This window comes from Toxotes jaculatrix, chromosome 15, assembly GCF_017976425.1.
Source record: "Toxotes jaculatrix isolate fToxJac2 chromosome 15, fToxJac2.pri, whole genome shotgun sequence".
NCBI lineage: Eukaryota > Metazoa > Chordata > Actinopteri > Toxotidae > Toxotes > Toxotes jaculatrix.
In genome coordinates this window covers 4,643,981-4,662,957 of record NC_054408.1, presented here as the reverse complement: position 1 = coordinate 4,662,957, position 18,977 = coordinate 4,643,981, and the positions used below count along the sequence as shown (strand labels likewise).

General features: G+C 41.8%; 1 protein-coding gene across 1 annotated transcript; it reads left to right on the top strand.

Moving 5' to 3' along the window:
• Window positions 1–11,353: 11,353 nt before the first annotated feature.
• On the top strand, window positions 11,354–18,091 carry LOC121194640 (probable ribonuclease ZC3H12C). The gene is made up of 6 exons (XM_041057608.1): window positions 11,354–11,461; window positions 13,433–14,347; window positions 15,247–15,386; window positions 15,534–15,768; window positions 16,149–16,255; window positions 16,563–18,091. The coding sequence occupies exons 2-6, from the start codon at window positions 13,545–13,547 to the stop codon at window positions 18,089–18,091; spliced, it is 2,814 nt and encodes a 937-aa protein (XP_040913542.1). The 5' UTR covers window positions 11,354–11,461; window positions 13,433–13,544.
• Window positions 18,092–18,977: the final 886 nt, after the last annotated feature.

Genomic DNA, 18,977 nt, shown 5'->3' with positions numbered 1-18,977 from the left:
TTAGAATAGAAATTTGGAATTATCCGTATTTTCATGTTTTAAAAATGGAACAACACTCATCAAACTAGATAGAAACTCCAACCTGAAGTGAACCATTTTGAGACGAGCAGAGAAAAGGACACACATATGCAAACCTACACTGCTCTGTGAGACATGTCTCTTTATTTGGAGTAAACTTTATCACTTTAAGTCTTTATCAACCTCCATAGCTGTAGTTTTTCTCTCAATAAATAATCATGCAGTTCCACTATTTTCGTTTTTTTCCCCTGTAACCATTAAACTTTAATGAGGCTCACTTTAAAATCTGAGAGTGATTTGTCGAGTAAATCAAATTTAACTGAAATTTTAAGCCATAGAAACAATGTGTTTTTTATCTTGTGTTCCTCTTTTTGGCCTTAAAATGGTTTATTTCTTCCTGTAACTTAATACATTCAATGAAGTGGTGTGTTTAAGTCCAGTTTCGGGGTTAGGGAAAGATCGCAGTCCTGTTTGATATTGAAAATGTCAGCAGTTTGAAGTGTGACACAAGATATGGTAAATGTGTTGTTAGTGAATCCAGTGATCAGTAACATTTCCTTGAAAATGTGATTGGCAAAACAAGTTATCAGATCGTAGTAGTATTATACAAATGTAATTTCTTGGACACGGGGTATTCAGATGTGAGTCAGTGTTGTGCATTTGCATCCATGCATGCTCTGCATATGTCCCCATGTGCCCTTTTACCCCTTTTGCCTGCTGCTGTGAGCTGTAGACATGACTGCGGATGGCCGGGCGGGACATGTGTGCGTCTGTGTGTGTGCGTAAATGTGCATGTGTCAGCAGAAGCAGGACAGCGGCACGCTCCCATTGAAAAAGCAGGGGGATGGGAGGGGTGGGGTTTGCTGGATGATGTTTGGCCCGGCAGCTGGGAGCTGCTCCACGCTTTTGTTCCTCGCTGACCCCACTGACCTGGCACTCGCCCTAATGTCACACACACACACACTTTCACGCACCTGCACATAGTCAGACTCATGACCGCACATATGCACACACACACACACACACACACACACATGCATGCATGCACCAGGATATATGTAAATGTGGAAATTTGCTGAAACGCACAGACGCGTGCACACATGACCACAAACTGTTCAATAGGCCAGGCCCTGTGGGGAAGATCTATCATGACTTAATCAGGGAGAAGTGAATTTGTGTGTGTGTGCTACAGAAAAAGTGTGCGTGTCTAACTTGGTGTATTTACTCTGTTAAAGACATCTCATCATAGCAGTTGAGCTGAGAATGTGAAATTATGATTTAACACACCCTTCCTGGGTTGTCACTGTCTGAGAATTACCACTTTTCTCTGAATCACTGGGAACTGATGATAATTTCCTGATGTTTCTCTTTGTTTAATAAACCTCTGAAAATCCCACTGCGCTCCAGGACAGAACAATGTAGGTTATAGCAGTGTTTTTTTTTTTCTTCTTATGAGCATCATGCTGTGTGTCATTGTGCTGGCAAACACCTTGTGGAAGTCTGTGCATGTTGAATGATTTTACAGTTTAAACTAATGACAGGAATCTTGTAAATGGCATGTTTGACTATTTTCTGGCGTTGTAAAGACTTAACGTTTCATTAGGACAGACGGTGACTGTCGGTGGTGACAGTTTTCCATAGTTGCAGTCCTACATTCCTCTTTAAAACTACAATTCCTTAAGATGCTGACCAGGTTGTCGCAGAGGTTTTATTGGCCTGCGTCATGTGGTAAATCCCAGCAATGTCTCTCGCTTTGTGTGGTTGCTGAATCACTCCATCTTCATTACACCAAACACGAGCCTGGGCAAACAGCAGGTGGTATGTGTGTGTGCGTGCGCACATGTTTTCATGCTGCCTCCTTGCCTCCTTAAGTGACCCAGAGGGCATTGGGCCTAAGGCCAACCTTTTGTGCCTTCAAAGTATGATGACCCTGTCCCATCCCCCTCTACACACACACACACACACACACCATGTGGTCTAGTCTGGTTTGTTTGGCTTCCCTCTTCATAGGTAGGAGCATGTGTGGGGGCTGTTAGTAAAGCATTATGCCTGTAAAGTGTGTGTGGATGATACCAGCTGGACAACCTCGTCTCCTCTCTGAATCCCTGAATCCACCTCTCAGGCCTTGTTAAGGGGCTGGAGTAATCCGTGCTGCCTTGAACAGTGTTTACCCAGTGGGCTGAAGGACGATCTGCAGCAGTCTCTGCTCTCGCTGTCCCTTTACTGACACACAGTCATCCCTCTGTCTCTTGCTCTGTCCTTTCACGCTTCCCTCTCTCGTCCCTCGGTTGACTGATTTCACACAACATAAAAAGTGTTACACTGGACTTTCAATGTAATAAAGCACGCTAGAATTATCTTCTGGAGGGAGTAGTTGTGAAACATGAGTTTTGGACCAGAGGTTGTGCAATGGTCAGCATCTTCTTTGATTCTCTTCCTCTTCTCCACTGGATAAACTGCAAATCCACTGCATACATTTTTATTCTTTATTTTGATATGCATTCAATCATTACTTTTATAAATTCAGATACAGGCTCTAACATGTATTAAACTACACTGGCATGGCAGACTTGTGGTGGTGATAACCACATTGGTACAAACAGGTAAACTTTTCCCTACAGCATGACAGTCCTGAGTTCAGGGACTGGCCTGTCACATGCCTGTGTGAATTTCCTACTCACGTTCCAGTTTTCTCTCATTCATAAGACATGCCATTTATGTGAGTCGGAGGCTCTAAATTTATGTAATTATAAGTTAGTTCTTAACTTACTTTGTAAATAAATAAATATCTTCACAAAAAACAGTGTCAGTCAGTTTTAGGGGGGAAAAAAAAAAATCCACGTATGGATTTTCTCAAATAAAATAAAATCAAAGTTAAAAGTAAGCCCTTCCCCAGAATGTGTCAACAGAGGAACACAATGGGACATGGCCCAGTGCTAAGGAGAATTTCCCTATAGAAATGATTCATTTTATAAAAGGTACAGCTAAAGTTGATGGATTATGTGGGTTGCAGGTGTTAGAAAAGATTATTGAAAATGGATAATTATACATAAATAGATCCATTTTAGAAAATGTTTTACCAACATCCAGTAGATGCATTGGTTAAACAAAAAGTGAACAGAAACTGACTCTTTGCTTCACTTTCATGGCTGTGATCATTCTGTCAGATTACATGGTATTTCCATATGTTTGAGGCAGAAATGCCACGCAGGTCAAACAAAACTTCCGGATTTATCTCATGTAAACAGCAGCTACACTGCACTGTGCAGCGCTGTGCTGTGCTGCGTTCGAGAGGCTTGGTGAGGTGCAGGCAGGCGGCGGGGAGCAGGACACCTGTTCATCCTGCGACTAGAAGCAGATGGTCCACATGGCTCCTGCTCCCCGAGGGGAAAACCTGTCAGCTGAGCCCCAATTAAGGAGTCACTGCAAGTCAGAGAGGAGTGGGGGGTAGGGGTGGACGACAGAGGCTTGAGAGGAAAATCGGTAACAAAATGACTGTAATGTGATAAATTGACTGTTTGACTGATACGTTTTTGGTTTGTCAATACCCCAAAGCTCTTTTTTTTTTTTTTTTAATTTCTGCTTTGACATAGTGCCCATCCACAGTGGAATAATACAAACTAGATTTATGACAAGATATAGATGTTCTTTTGCTATGAAGCCTCCCAAGCAGGGCAATAGGTTGCCTGAAGTTAGTCTTTAAGAAGTTTATATTCAGGGGTTTTAATTAGTTTTTGTTTTATGACATTTGTTTGAGTCTTTCTTTTCTTGTAAATTGTTAATGCTTGTAGGCTTATTTGTGTGAGAAGTGTTTTACATTAATTAAGTTGGCATAATAAGCTAATGTGCATGTTAACTAAAATGCCAAAATAAAAGTTGTAATATTTGAAAGCAGTGACATAATCTTGTATAAAAGTGCAAAACATTTCAGTGTAACTGTGCTTAATATATTAACTGACTGAAAAAATCCTAATGTTCAAATAAATCTTTACATTATATCATTAACGAAAAATGATTGCATAGGGTTTATTTATATGTGTCTTTGTAAATGCAAAATGCTCTAGTCATAGAAGGGAATTAGCACAGATATTAAATAAGGCATAATGTCTGATGCAATGTATGTTTGTAGGGGTTTTTTGTGTGAGTGAAGCAGTGTAGGCCATATTTCAGAGAAAGTCTGACAGTAAAGTTAGGGGAAATACACATTATTAAACCCTTGAACTATCAGGTAAAAGATATTACTGCTGGCTTTTTTGCACCAGCATCGGAGTCCTATTTTTGAAAAATGAGAAAAAATGTCCCAATGGTAACCAGTGGTTACGGGGGGAAAAAAAAGTGTTGTCTACTTCTGAGATGACAAAAAGTTTTGTTGAGTTTCCAAGCACATGTGCAATGCACATGGTGAACATACAAAACTATATGCTCCAGAACAGGTCTTGCCAACTGATATGGTTGAGGCCAAACTGGCCTTTTGTTCCACAGAGGGAGATTTGCATTAATACAGTATCAGTGACATGCACTGTTATAAATTTAAATGAGTGACCATCCCTGGTGAGATTAGTACCCACTAAAATGGGAACTACACTTGGCTTATTTGCATGTTGGAAAAGCAGCTGCTTTTTAAGTCATAAATCTAGATTTGTTGATATAAATTAATGATTCTAGTTTGCCCACGCAAGGTATCAGGTTGCCAAGTTTGTGTAATTAGAGTAATAGAAGGTTTTAGTTCCATATTCAAGCAATAAAACTGACAGCATTGATATTACACTTTTTTTTTTATTGGTTATGTGTCACTCAGCACATGGCAACACATAATTTTTTATGCTCTATATTATGTAATATGTGAAAAAAATGTAAGCTTGATGTTTGCAACAAGCAGCTTAATTTCACAAAGGCAAAAAAAAAAAACTCCCCAGTAATGTTAGCACACTAACCTACTGTGTATTTGCAAAATGGCAAAAGACTGAATGCTGGCTCAGGGTTGGTTATATAGTGGGGTTGATGACTAATGTGAAGCAGGTGTGTAGACAGGAGACTCCAGGTGATCACTTCTATTGGGCCCAGCTGTGCTATCTCTTGCTATGACATTGTCTGCAACATTTTCTTGTGTTAATTTGAAACTGGAAATGTATCACTGCCTGTGAGGCAGGTCAAACTGTGAACGACTTAAAGTTCAAACAGAGCTCTTTATCATTTAAAATGTGTGCATATCAAATTTTTATATTGAGACTAAAACGGCAACAGTTTGATGGAAATAAATGTTTTTCTACAAAACCATTTTTTTTGTTTGACAAAAAAAAGCATTATATATTAAATGATCAGCTAAACACAAGCAAGAACTTTTCCTAAATAAAACTAGAAAAAAATTATTTAAACTGGGAACAAAGGATATGATCAAATAGCTAGCATAATTATGAAACTGACCCGGCCTCCAATGCTGACTTTCTGTACTGCTTTTGATATTTGGTCCATTGACAAATTTGGGTTTGTACCAAAAAAGTGCTGAGGTTCAATACCTAGCCCTAGTTTTTTAGCCACACTAACAGCATGGCTTTATGGGTGGAAATATGGGTCGGTCCACCACTCAGGTCCAGAATGAAATGTCTGAAATCTCAACAGTGACTGGATGGATTGCCATGATGCTTTGTACAGACATTCATGGTTCCCAGAGGATGAATGCTACTGACTTCGGTGATTCTCTGACTTTGTCTGAAGTGAAATGTCCAGACAACTATTGAATGGATTGTGATGAATGTGATGATCATAGTCATTGTGGCCGCTGTGGCATGTTGACCCCTAATAACTCAGATTTAAGATTTTGATTTTTTGCTATGAAATAATAGAAGACCATCTCCCCTTTAGTAAAGTAATGCTCTATGATTGACCTAATTGTATTATATTTTGGCATTCACACTGATTTTGAATGCATAATTAGATAAGGATTCAATTTCTTCTTGACAGGTCATTTTGGTACATAATTACACTTGTTCTGTGCTCTTTTCTGCTGAAGGGTAAATTATGTTTTGTTCCATTGGCAGTGTTTGAAAAAATAATAAACCCCTTCCTTTTTGAAGGTGAAATGGTCTGGGAACTGGAACTGTTTAAGTGCAGCCTGACAGGCAGCTAGTTTTTGTTTCTAATCTCCTCTGAGCATAAAAGTAATACCCCTCCTCACAATTTGAGGCCTTTGAAGAGATGCGGCCATTTTGTCAGGGCCGTGTCCACACAATGAAGCCCTACTTTTTCTTTTTTCCTCCTTTTCTGTCTTTTCCTACCCTTTTCCTTTTCTCCCTGTTGTTAGTTTGAAGGCTTTTTCCCTTCACAGCTCCCTTCCCCACCTGCTAACTTTCTGTCAGACACATACACAGGACCTTGCACTCCTAACACCCGTTTTGGGAGCACACACTACTTTTAACATAATTCATCTCATTGTCTGAGTCAAACCCCCCCACCAATGAAACAAAGAGGTCGAAAGCAGCAGCCGTCCCCAGTGGGCCAGGTGTTCCGCAGGGCTCAATTCTGAGTCTTGTGTTGTTGTTTTTTTTCATTCCCTCTTTCTCCTCGTGTATCTGTATTTGTGTGTGTGTGTGTGTAATGGCCTGAGCATGGTGTGTCTGTGTGCAGCTGCCCGCCGAGGGCTTTCCTTTGTGTCCCTCTACCCACCATTGTCAGCTCACGCCTTCTCGTCCATTCATGGCTCAAGCCGGTGGATGGGCTGGTGGTAGTGTGTGTGTGTGTGTGTGTGTGTGTGTGTGTGTGTGTGTGTCTGTTTGTGTGTCTGTGTCTGTGTCTGTGAGGTTTTGGGAGGGGGTGGAAGGGGTGGAGTTATCCTAGCTTATCTTAGAGTCCCTTTTTATTGGTGGAGACTTGGGTGATTGGTGTGTGTACAGATCAAGCTTAGGTAAAGACAGGAAAGTGAGACGTGTGTGTTTGTAGTCAGATTTCTGTTTTCGTATTGGCCAGTGGGCAGGCTCAGCATGAGGAGGGGATGGTAGATGCCTTACACTCCATCTGTTGTCAGTCACACTGCTAAACCTAAGGCTTCAGGACACTGCACTCTGCTTCTCAACCAAAAAGGAGAACTTGAAGGCTGACCTCTTAGGATTGCTGCTGAACTCAACAAGGAAACTCATTTTGCTCAGCCCCAGTTGGATTGATAGCTTTACCTTCTTCATAACTCTCAAGTGGATACTGAAATTTGACTTTATCTTTTTTTAAAGAGGAATTTTAAACTCACTTTATCAGCGCCATCAGTGGAAAATTCTCTCTGAGGTTTTTCTTACTTTGTGCTTTGCAGCTGGAATGACTGAAGGCAGCGTTTCAGGAGAGAAATTGTAGGAATTTTTGGCTTTTTGTCTGTTTTGCTGCCTTGCCGTTTCTTTTGGAGCTGTGTGGTAAGTGTTTCCGTTTTCTTGTATGTTTGGTTTGGTTTGGTTTTCCACGTTAAAGAATACTGAGAGCATTATCATCATGCTTTGTCATGGGTTGCAGTATTTTGTCATGAACTCTCCCTGATCACACTCCCCAAAGTATATTATCTTTACACACCTCATAGTGATCAGTGTAACAGCAACAACAACCTATATCTGACAACCAAGTGTGATTTTTAGTAATGCATTGTTCACTTTGGTTTTAGATTTTAGTGTAGATATGCAGTATAATTTCACAAGTGAAATTGAGACTTAGAGGGTTTGTGCGGGGGATTCCTCGGGGGTTCCCCCCACAATGTCAGGGACAATTTAAATTCACTCCAAATTAATTAATCCTGAACCAATTAGAAAATATTGGATATAATGAGTGGGAGTGTGATGATCAATGATTTCACCTGAGTGTAGTTATCCACAGGGAGGCAGAACAAGATATATCCGACTGAGAGTCTGCACATCTCAGAGGCAAAAGTGAGAGCTACCCACAAGCCCCTACCCAAGAGGTCACATGACAGACAGTGGTGATATGTATCACTGAGAACGAATCTGGACACCACCAGTTGCAGGAGAGCAGTAGGGAAGGGAGGAGGAGGATGCTTTCACGGAGGTCCCCTGTGGCTTCAGCAGGCATCTGTTGCCCCCGCTGCCCATATATATACCCCCACCCCCTCCCTCCACACCCCCTTTGTCCCCCTCCCAGCCGGTCACTGGTGTGGCAGACTGGCTCACTACTGGGCTCAGCTAGCAAATGGCAGCCGTTCTGTGGCCCTGAGGGACTGGTATCCCGGTCTGGCCTCGGGGGAGCTCATCCCTCCACACACCCCACCCCCCAAGGGGGCTAACCCTGGATCATGACACACACAGGGACAGAGACAGTGCAGAGTCAGTGCAGGCAGGCTGGGTCACTGAGGTGGAGGCTGCAGCATCTGCTCACTATGGAAGGCCTCAGTTCCCCCTCCCCCCTTTAAACACATACACACTTACAGAAGTTATCTGGGAGATGAGTTATTCTTTCCGTATATGTTTGTAGTTGAAACCCCCCCCCCCCCCCCCCCCAAAAAAAAATTTATTAAGAAGGTTCTTGGTTCAAAGCTGAATTCACTGCAAACGAATGTGGTTAGATTTCAAATATCATGTTTAACAGAAAATCTGTTTAACGTGTGAGGCTGAAGGCCAAAAATACAACTCACACTTTACTATTTTGTACTGTTAGAAATCATCTTTGATACAGAAAAGCTTTGTTCAGCCATTGACAAAAATAAAATATTGACAAGGAAATCTAAGTTCAATAATGTGGTTGAGTTGTAGGTTTGATGTGCAGAGAAAACCACAAACCAGGGACTGGGGGGCTTGTTATGTCTGTCTGTGGTATTTTATACTGAAATATCAAGTGCGTGTCATTTTCCACTAAATCGTTTTGACATATTGTCATAGCAGAATCTCACCAAACTCATATTCATAATAATACCAAGTTCACTTATCTGAATGGCAGATCTTGGTGCTGAATATCTTACCCTGCAGCACATAACTCCAGGTCTAGAGACTCAGAAGCGACTGAGCCATCTGTACTTTTATAAAGTTTCCTTTGTATAGACCAGAGTTAATTTAATTTCTTGATAGTTTTATATCCATGTTCTTCATGTACAAATGTTTAATGCTTTAGACTTTTACTGCTAGTTTTTTTTTTAAATATTCTGTTCCAGCAGTAATATTAGATATATATATTTATAGTGTCATTTGCTGCTGAAAGACCTGTGAATAAAAAAAAGTGACTATATTACTCATCTGCTGTCAAGGTCCTTAATCTAAATATTTCAGGATTGTACTATAAGATACGATTGGATCTTTATCAAGAGTCTTTTCAGCTTCTTACAAAACAAATCATTTTCTTGAAATGAACACCTCGTCTGATCGATAACATGGGCCATCATAACTTCAAAGTATTTTTTGAAGTATGGGTCTTACTAAACATGTTTTTCCAAAATGAGATTTACTTTCATATTATCTACTAGAGTAGGCCTAGTGACTGAACATAGAATTTACAACTTATCTCTTTCATTAAATTCTTCTATTAGTCTTTTAAGTGTGCAGAGTCCTCTTTTCTTCATTTTTGTGATTTATGTGGGTTTCTTTCACCACAGCAGCATTGTATGTGGAGCGTGCTGATCCGCCCAATACCCTGTGATTTTTTTTTTACCTTATTTAGTATTACATGTTTTTTTAAAAGTCACAGTCACAGCAGGACCGTGGAAATCCATATTAAATATTTAGACTGCAGTGACACTTGCTGTGTCACTGTCATATTTCTGCTGACTCCTCAAAAAGTCTGTCTGGCAACGTGTGACTGAGGCCAGTGTGACTGCTGTATTACCAGGCATCATGTGCATGAGTGCGTGTGTGTGTGTGTGTGTGTGTCTGTGTGTGTGTGTTGGTGAGGGTGAATGGGTTTAAAAACCCCCAGCCTCCGTCTGTGCACACTGCTCAGGCCAAGAGAACAATACTCCCGTCACAGGAGGACAGATTGGGTGGCAGCTGCATTGTTGAAGGACGGCAAGCCAGACACACTTCTTCCCCCCACCCCTTGCTACACACATACACACACACACTCTCGCTCTTTCCTTTTGTGCCTCTTTTGTTGTTGGCGGACTAAATTATGCCAGTTCTCTTGTGGTATTCAGGGTGACAAACAGTGGCGCAGCAGCTTAGACGTGAGGGGTCAGAACATTAAGAGGCCCCTAGTTTGTGGTGCTTTAGTCCAAGATCCAAGAGACCTCTCATTACATTCTCTAAATATAACCACACATATGCATGCATACAGTGTTTAGAAATTAACTCTTCAATTGGCAGAAACTGGTGGAAAAAAATAGGACTGTAGAGAATAATTTTTAAGCATTCTAATGAATTATACTGAACTTTTTTTAAAGCCATTTTATTTTCAGCTTTTGTGTTATTCTTAATTTTAAACGAGACTATGCAACTTTTGAAAAAAACAGCATAATCTTCCTCTTAAAATGAAAAGTTTAAATCCTAAGCAATAAATCTCAATTCAAATAGTGTGGTATGATTAGTCACTTGTGGTGGAAGATGTTAGAAAGTTTCAGATGGTAACACGTAACTAAAAATTTCACTGCTTCCACTTTATAGGTCTTTTCACCAGGAGACATGTTTGCTATTTCTTGCCTTTGGTCACGTTCAAGTCAATTTCAAGTAAAGTCATGTAATGATGATAATCTTTAGAACAACTGTATGAAGGGAATCATGGAGAGATTAAAGAAAATGTGGCACATCTTTATTAAATTATTGCCGCTCGTGGCCACAGTGGCTGCTCCTCAGCAACCTTAGTTTCACTTTATTTCCTCCTGCTTAACATACATGTTGCTCAGTTTTTGTCCTTTCTGAGGCTTCGCACAGCCATTTCAGGTTAGAGTGTCAGCTGGCATCGGGGTGGTTTACTATCCAAACAGCAGTGGAACAGAACCTGGGACGCAACATAGACACAAACGTTTTTGTTTGACAGAGACCTGCAGGGACAACGTTTAAAGAACAAACACCAAAGCTGAAAGAAAACAGAGAAATTAAAAAATAATGTTCTCACACTCCCGGGAACAGTTTGATGCTGTGGAAGTACCCATTATGGGTATTTCCACAGAGAAACAACCTAACACACTAACACACTGACACTGATAATTGTTTGTGGTGTGAACTGTTGTCAGAAGCAACCCAAGCAGGCCCGCGGCCAATCTGTCCATGTCATACCGCTGATCACAGACGCGACGCTGTATTGAATCCAGTCATCATATGACTGATCCTTGACTGTCAGTTCCTTTTCACACAGCCCTCTTCAAAGAATGTGTTGAGCAAAAAGGCAAGTAGAGGCAACTGAAAGAACGACCTCGCTCACTGTTTACTTTTTGATAAACATTTAGACAATGAACAAAAGCCCTGGTTGTGCTGAGGGAAAATTATGCATCAAACAAGACTGGAACTAGATCTGAGGATGAGGAAACCTTTGTAAAGTATGGTTATTTTATTGAGTGTGTTTTAAACTGTGTGTGTGCAGAGGAGATGAGTGAGCAAAGGAACACATTTTGTTTTTTTAAGGGGTCACTAAGCAATTTCCCATCCCAGCAGATCGCTCTTTGTTTTAACCAATGCGCGGACCCCCACAGGGTCAGCAGGTCACACTCTGAAAAGAGAAAGAGGCTTTAAGGACCATTAGGGTTTTTGTTTTTTTTTAATTTCTAGTAAAGAGTAAAATACACCATTAACATTACTGTTATGTGTTTAATGGCTCGTGTTTTAAGCTTTAAAGACTGCACTGATTGAATTTCAGTCATGTGACATGAGTCATGTGTACCTTACATTACTGTGGATGGTCTTGGTGGGTGTATTTTCCTGTAAAAAATCACCACCTGCAGGTGGACACAAAATCAGAATTGCTGGAGCTCGTACGTTCTCACGCCTAGTCCCATGTTTGTGATAAGAACTGAAATACTTCTAACTCATTTCCAGTCACTAGGAATGCATTTCTTTATACGCTGGGCACTCGAGACCCAGTAACTCAACTCATTATACAGCACTCTTGAAGTTTCACTCCGCTGCTATAAATTCATTAATGTGCAGTCTTCAAATAAAGCATGATCTTATGTTCAGGCAAATATACTATTTTCTTTCCTGTAGACAGCACGTGTGTGCATGTCTATCTGCACTTCACAACTGTCACTGCTATTGCCTGTGCCACCTATAGGTGGTGCAGGTTGGACCGGAACAGCAGCTAGTGCCAAGGCTCTGTAAATGTATGGTATTTGGCATCATTTGGCATTTATAGCACCAGTGACACTGTATGTCCTTACATTACATTGATTGTGTAGTTATAAGAAGGTATTGTTTTGAAAAAAGTCCAGATCAGAGTTTCTTGCTTCTTGTAAATGGCCACATTAAAATATGAAATTGAATCATTCAGTAACTTTGAAGCACTTTGTTAGTTACTACAATTACAACCACCTCCTCTTTTTAAAGTGTGAAGCGTACCCAAAGCCTTGTCCACAAACTCTGTGTGTGTCAGTGGTTGGTGAGCAGAATCAGACCTAGTTTGCGATGCTGTTGTTTTAAATTGCATCCATGTATGTAGTAGTCGCAGCTTTATGTATTATTGTATTGTTCTCACACAACTGTAGTAAAACATATATGCCTATTCAAAGAATCTAAAACAATATAGTTTGTAAAAATAAAATAAACTAAAAATAAAATAAATTACTAGTAAATGACATAAGACTGTCATTTATTTACAATACTTAAGATAAAAAAAAAAGAAAGACTTCATTCCTTGCAGCAGTGTTCTGTTCGCACCTGTCTGCACCCTGGAAGGTGTGGTTCACGGCTGTGGTTTGTGGTAATTGTCTACATGTCAGTGAAGTTGTTTGGCATCACTAAGCGTAGGTGTTTGGTATTTTGCCTCTAGTCTAATTTGTTTCTTCGACAACAGAGCACATTTTGGCTAAAATGCAAATCAGTAGAAGTGGAGCAGGTATGGGTTTGCAATTTTCAGCTTGCGTTTTTACCTCTTAAAAGCCTGTTGTTTGCCAGTAAACTTCATAAAGCTCCTGTTTAAACTTTGTGTCATCATGGGACTCTGTGTTTAGGACCTGGTATATTTGAGAATGCAGGGAGGAGCAGAGTAAGATGACTTGTCAACTTGTTTGGCAGCTTTTTTCTAAAGAATGTGGAGTTTTTACAATTGCAATACAGTCTGTTTTTCTATGTCCAAATTACACAACCAGATAAATGTAAATGTAACCAGGTATAAATGTGTTCATAAAGTCATGTAAGCTGATTTGAATGTATATGGTAAACCATTAACTGATTGTGCCTGTGTATTAATTAATAGACAGTGTAAACCCGACTTGTTCCTGTATGTAAGACTCAAAACTTCATACTATCACTTTCACACAGTAATTTAACCAGTCGCTTCTTGTGTCTCCCTCAAGCTTCACCCCCAGGACCAGTCAGTGAGCTGTTAACTATCAGCAGTAACGGTGGGGTCGGTTAGGTGCCTGGGAGGTCACGGAGGGCGTGGAGCTGGATGCATGAGACGGCTTCATGGGCCTGAAGGACCATCTGGAGGATGGGACAGGCCACATCCTCAGCCTGGAGCTGGATCTGGACTACCTCCATGTGGAAGGTGCTGAGCGGCAGGGTAGCCTGAGCGCTACAGCAGGTGCTGGGAATATAGGAGTCTTGCAGGTCAGAGCTGGTGTCCCGAGTAACAGTATTGGTAGTAGTAGTAGTAGCACTAGTTTTAGTACTCATTCAAACTATAGCAGCAGCAGTAGTTGCAGTAACTTCTCTGAGGAGAGTGCCGTGTCCGACAGTGAAGATGAACGACTCCAGAATGGGTCTGGTTCTGAATCTCAAAATCCTCATCAAGCTCAGCCTCACCTACACCACCAAGAGTCCTCCGTAGTCTGTCAGCCAGTCAGGCTGGACCTGACCCTAAACCAATCCCCGGAAGACCCCACCCAGCCAGAAACATCACCTCCTACTGACCCCGCCACAGACTGCCGCACCAAAGTGGAGTTTGCTCTCAAGCTAGGCTACTCTGAAGAGCTGGTACTGCTGGTGCTGAGGAAACTGGGTGCAGACGCACTCATCAATGACGTCCTGGGAGAGCTGGTCAAACTGGGAACCAAGACAGAGATGGAGCAGCAAGGAGGTCCAACTGTCTCCCAGTCTCCCTCCACCTCTTTGTTATCCTCTTTGGCCTGCTCTTCTTCCTCCTCCTCCTCCTCCTCCTCCTTCACCTCCTCTTTTGACGCCTGTCAGCTGCTGTGTCCGTCCCAGCTGCTGGAGGACAAAGAAAACCTTCGGCCTGTTGTGGTGGATGGGAGTAATGTAGCCATGAGGTGAGGACAAGCAGCTTATTTTTTTTCCTACCTACACATTCACATAGCCATATTTCATATGATGACTGCGCAAGTCTTTCACCCCAGAGGAAAATCCTATTTTGAGTAAGGGAATAATGGCTGTTCATTTTCATGACCGATTTATATTCATGGAAATAGCAGTGTCTGCTTTTTTGTAATGATCAAATGAAACAATGAACATTATCTGGCCATTGTTAGCAGCTAAGCTAGAGTCAGCAAGTTAACCATATGAGCATATGACATAATGTAACACTGCTGACTGTGGGCTGGCAAAACATGGAAACATGTTTGGCTCTCTCTTCTCTGTTGGTTGCGTGTTTACAGTGACTTTTCATCCAGACTTTAATTAAAGTGATTTCAAAAGGTAAAGTAGGTACCTGAACACACAATGAAGAAAGATAGGGTCACACCTACTGGTGTGTGTTTGAGCATAAACTGGTTTAATGCAATGCTCCATGCGTGTGTTTTTGGGAAGTCAGTTTTTGTCAAAAATTTTGGTGTTGATCAACTTTTGCTGCTGTGGTTTAAGAAGTGGGAAGTACGTCTGACAAAAATTTAACAACCAATGGACCACCGCTGAAATTAAACCAAGAATGACATAATTAAGAGAATGAAAACCACATAGAGACAGACATTAAGTAGATCAGGAGTTTTCTCAGGATCTTGTAACATGAGTCCTGCACCATGTACCTGCTGTATTTACTAACTCAACTGATGAACACAAACCTTTGTTGTTATTTAGTATTAAAATAAAGTAATTTAAGAGAAATTCAAGGTTTTCAATCTTGTCTTTTAAATTTTTACAGGTGGGGCAAACCTTTTGTTTGCCTTTGCATCACTGATTGGACTTTCAACATTTTTTTTCTCTGCTCTTGCAGTCATGGAAATAAGGAAGTGTTCTCCTGTCAAGGCATCCAGCTGGCTGTAGATTGGTTCCTGGAGCGAGGTCACCGTGATATCACTGTGTTTGTTCCTGCCTGGAGAAAGGAGCAGTCGCGACCTGATGCTCTCATCACAGGTAACAGCTGCTGTAGCTTTCATGTGCCCAAATCCTCTGCTGCGGGAGGGATTTCTTATCTTCTTCTTCTTCAATACCAAAGTGAAAATTTATCCACTTTCTCTTGTCCTTTTTTTATGTTTAACTGTACATCCTCTCTTTCTTCAGACCAAGAGATCCTACGGCGACTAGAGAAAGAGAAGATCCTGGTCTTCACTCCATCTCGCCGTGTTCAGGGGCGCCGTGTGGTTTGTTATGACGACCGCTTCATCGTCAAACTGGCCTACGAATCAGACGGCATCATTGTTTCCAATGACAACTACCGTGATCTGGCCAATGAGAAGCCAGAGTGGAAGAAATTCATTGACGAGCGTCTGTTGATGTACTCCTTTGTAAATGACAAGTAAGAAACTCATGCCAAAGGAGAACTAATTCTGAAGGAAAAAGAAAACTACAATATCTTACACTGACTTTCAAACTGACACAGATCCTTTAGTTATATTAAAAAAAAAAATTGCACACTGATGAAGAAGATCCTATCATTTTAAAACCTTTAGCTTGTGTCTAAGAAATTAATTCATCCAGCACAGTGCATTTTTGGAGGGAAGGTATCTGAGGATGTATTATTTACATATCAGACACTTTCATTTCCTCACTGCTGTTCTTTTGATCTTTATTACTTCTCTTCATTTTGGTTCACTGATCAAATCCCCTCTGTTCATGCCTTTTCTAAGAACCCTAATTTGGGTTTAACATGTTTTAATCTATAAACTGTGTATTTAGATTCATGCCACCAGATGACCCACTGGGACGCCATGGACCCAGTCTGGAGAACTTTCTGAGGAAGAGGCCTGTGATTCCTGAACACAGGAAGCAGCCATGTCCTTATGGTAAATATGCGTTTTGTCAGTGGAGAACTTGGTCTTTCAAAAAACTGTAATATTTTGACTGCTTTAACCTGGGTCTACTTTTGCAAGGGTCTAAGAGTGTTTGCACTGCATATGCAAGTGTTTTTATAATCTGGTTTTTACCTGTTTTTTATTTCCAAAATAAACTCCTGGATTAAAATGGAATGGAATGGAAATAATACAACATTAAAAAAAAGAAGATATAAATACTATCCACTAACCAAGATGTTACAGAACATTTTCATTCCAGCACATTAAGGAGAAATATTTTTCTTTTTTCTTCCTTTAGGGAAGAAGTGCACATATGGCCACAAGTGCAAGTTTTACCACCCTGAACGGGGTAGTCAGCCCCAGCGTGCCGTGGCTGATGAGCTCCGCGCCAGTGCCAAAATTTCATCAGCAGCTTCCAGAGGCCTGCAGGAAGATGCCCTGATGATGAAGAGCCAAAGTTCTGGTCAAGGAATGGCTGAGGCCGGGCCAAGTCGGGGCACTCCAAAGAAACAGACAAACCCCAGCCCTCGAAGCTCCTTCACTGACCTTCTGGACGACAGGTTTCGGGTCCAGTCCAAAGCGGAAGGACGTAGGGGAAGCAACAGCAGCAGCAGCAGCAGCTGTAGCAGCAGCTTTCTAGGGCATCCTGCTCCAGGGGGGCCCCCTTCATCAGGCCTGGACAGATGGGAACACCCTGGGAGTAGCAGTGGGGGAAGTTTCAAGGTTGCTGGGGCCTCAGGACCAAGCCAGGCTGACACTTATCACAGATGCAGGTCTCCAGAGCTGGGCTACAGTTCGCTTGCAAAGGCCTACTCGAGCCTCAGTCTGGTAGTGCCACAGAGTCCTGAATGCTTCTTTCCGGCTGACCTGCGAGCTGGATCACTGCCGTCAGACTGTAGCAGTGAAGGCAGTGTCAGCTCAGACTCTTTCTCCCCTGACCCCCTGTTAGATGATGGTCCCAAGTGCCACCATCACCACCACCAACACCCTCTTCACCATCATCACTGCTCTGGCCAGTACACCCATCATGCAAGTCGTGTTCCACCTGGACTGAGCCAGCATGCTCCTCATGGCTATCCCGGTCCTCAAGCAATGCAGAGACAGCCTGGTTTTGGCCTGGAAGTCCCTTCATCTTCTGTTACCTCACATGCATCTCCACATCCTTTCAAAACCCCTCCAGCCTACATCCCACCCCACCTTCAGCATCCATCGCTGAGCAGTTTCCCAGGGGAATTTCCAGCTCGTCCACAATGCCCACCCCAAACATCCCCTGCTCATTCCCTCTCTCAGAGCTCCCCCCTTGGCAGCAATCTGATGGGCTCCCTTTGGAAGGAAGGCGGGCTCCAGGACTCCCGAGTGTACGAAGGGTCACCACTTCATTCCAGAAGAAACTACTCTGGGCTAAACCAACAACCACTGCATCAGATAAACTGGGACCCCCATTACCAGCAGTCCTCTAAGCCTCGCTATGATCTGTTTACCTTCCAGAGCCATCCAGAAATCCGTGAGAAGGATCAGCACTCTCTCTGGGGCAGGCAAGCCCATTCATCACCTCGTGGCCTTTCGACATCGAGTCTTCCACCAGTCCCACAGCTGCCCCTTCCATCCATCAATTCCCACAACAGCCACCTGCCCCCAGTGCTCCAGCACCAGGAGCCCTCTGCCTTGGGTCGATACCAGGACCTTAGAGAGAGGATGTTTGTTAACTTGTGCAGCATCTTCCCTCCAGATTTGGTGAGAACAGTGATGACCAGAAACCCTCATGTGATGGATGCTCAGGAGCTTGCAGCTGCAATTTTGATGGAGAAATCGCAGCACAGGCCTTGAATGTCACCAGAAGGTGAAGTTACAGCTTCATCTTAACTGGACTAATTTCTGCAGATTTATTCCTTGCAGTTATTTTAATTATTAAAATCAGGTTGAGCACACACAAACCAAAACCACAAGATACAAAGCTCCTAAAGCTGTTCACGGACTGCTTATTTTCACTGCAGGAAAGTTGTCTCATTAATTTTAATGGTATTTTTGTAAAGGGAAATCCCAAAATTGCCATATTTTTCTATAAATGTACCTGCTATTTCAGCACTTAAGATCAGGTAAGGTTGGCGTTTAAAGTGCATGTGTAAACTTGGTTATAAGTTAACACACCAGTGTGCTTAGGCATGCTTTTAATGTGTGCCAAGGGTGACAGTGTTGTTCATTTTAAATTAATTTATTTGTTACATTTTAAGTTATTTACATATTTTAAAATTATTGTGTTTTTGGCACTTTTTGTTATTATTGTCTATTTTCTGTTTCTTGTTTTTTTTTTTTTTCTTTTTTGGCAATCATATCAGGGTATAAGTATTGCTCAAATTCTTACATTACATCTGAGTGAAATTTTCCAGTCACTGAGATGACAACATGGAGTATGTAAAAGAATATTGTCAACCATAAAATTTCACTGCTACGTTACAAATACATTCCTATTGCATTTGATGCTCAAATTAGCTCAACAGACGGATCAAGAGTTTCATTCTATTCTGACAGGTGGTAGAACAGTTGCTGTGGTGACATTTTGTGGATTTCCCCAACAGGGAAGTGAAACTCTGCGGCACCCACAAATGAAGATAGCAAAAACTCCACTCGAAAACCCCAAGCTGGTGTTCAGTTATGAATTAGAGTCTATTTCCTGTGCTCGGGTAGCTCTGTCAGCTGACTTCACGGTTCATCA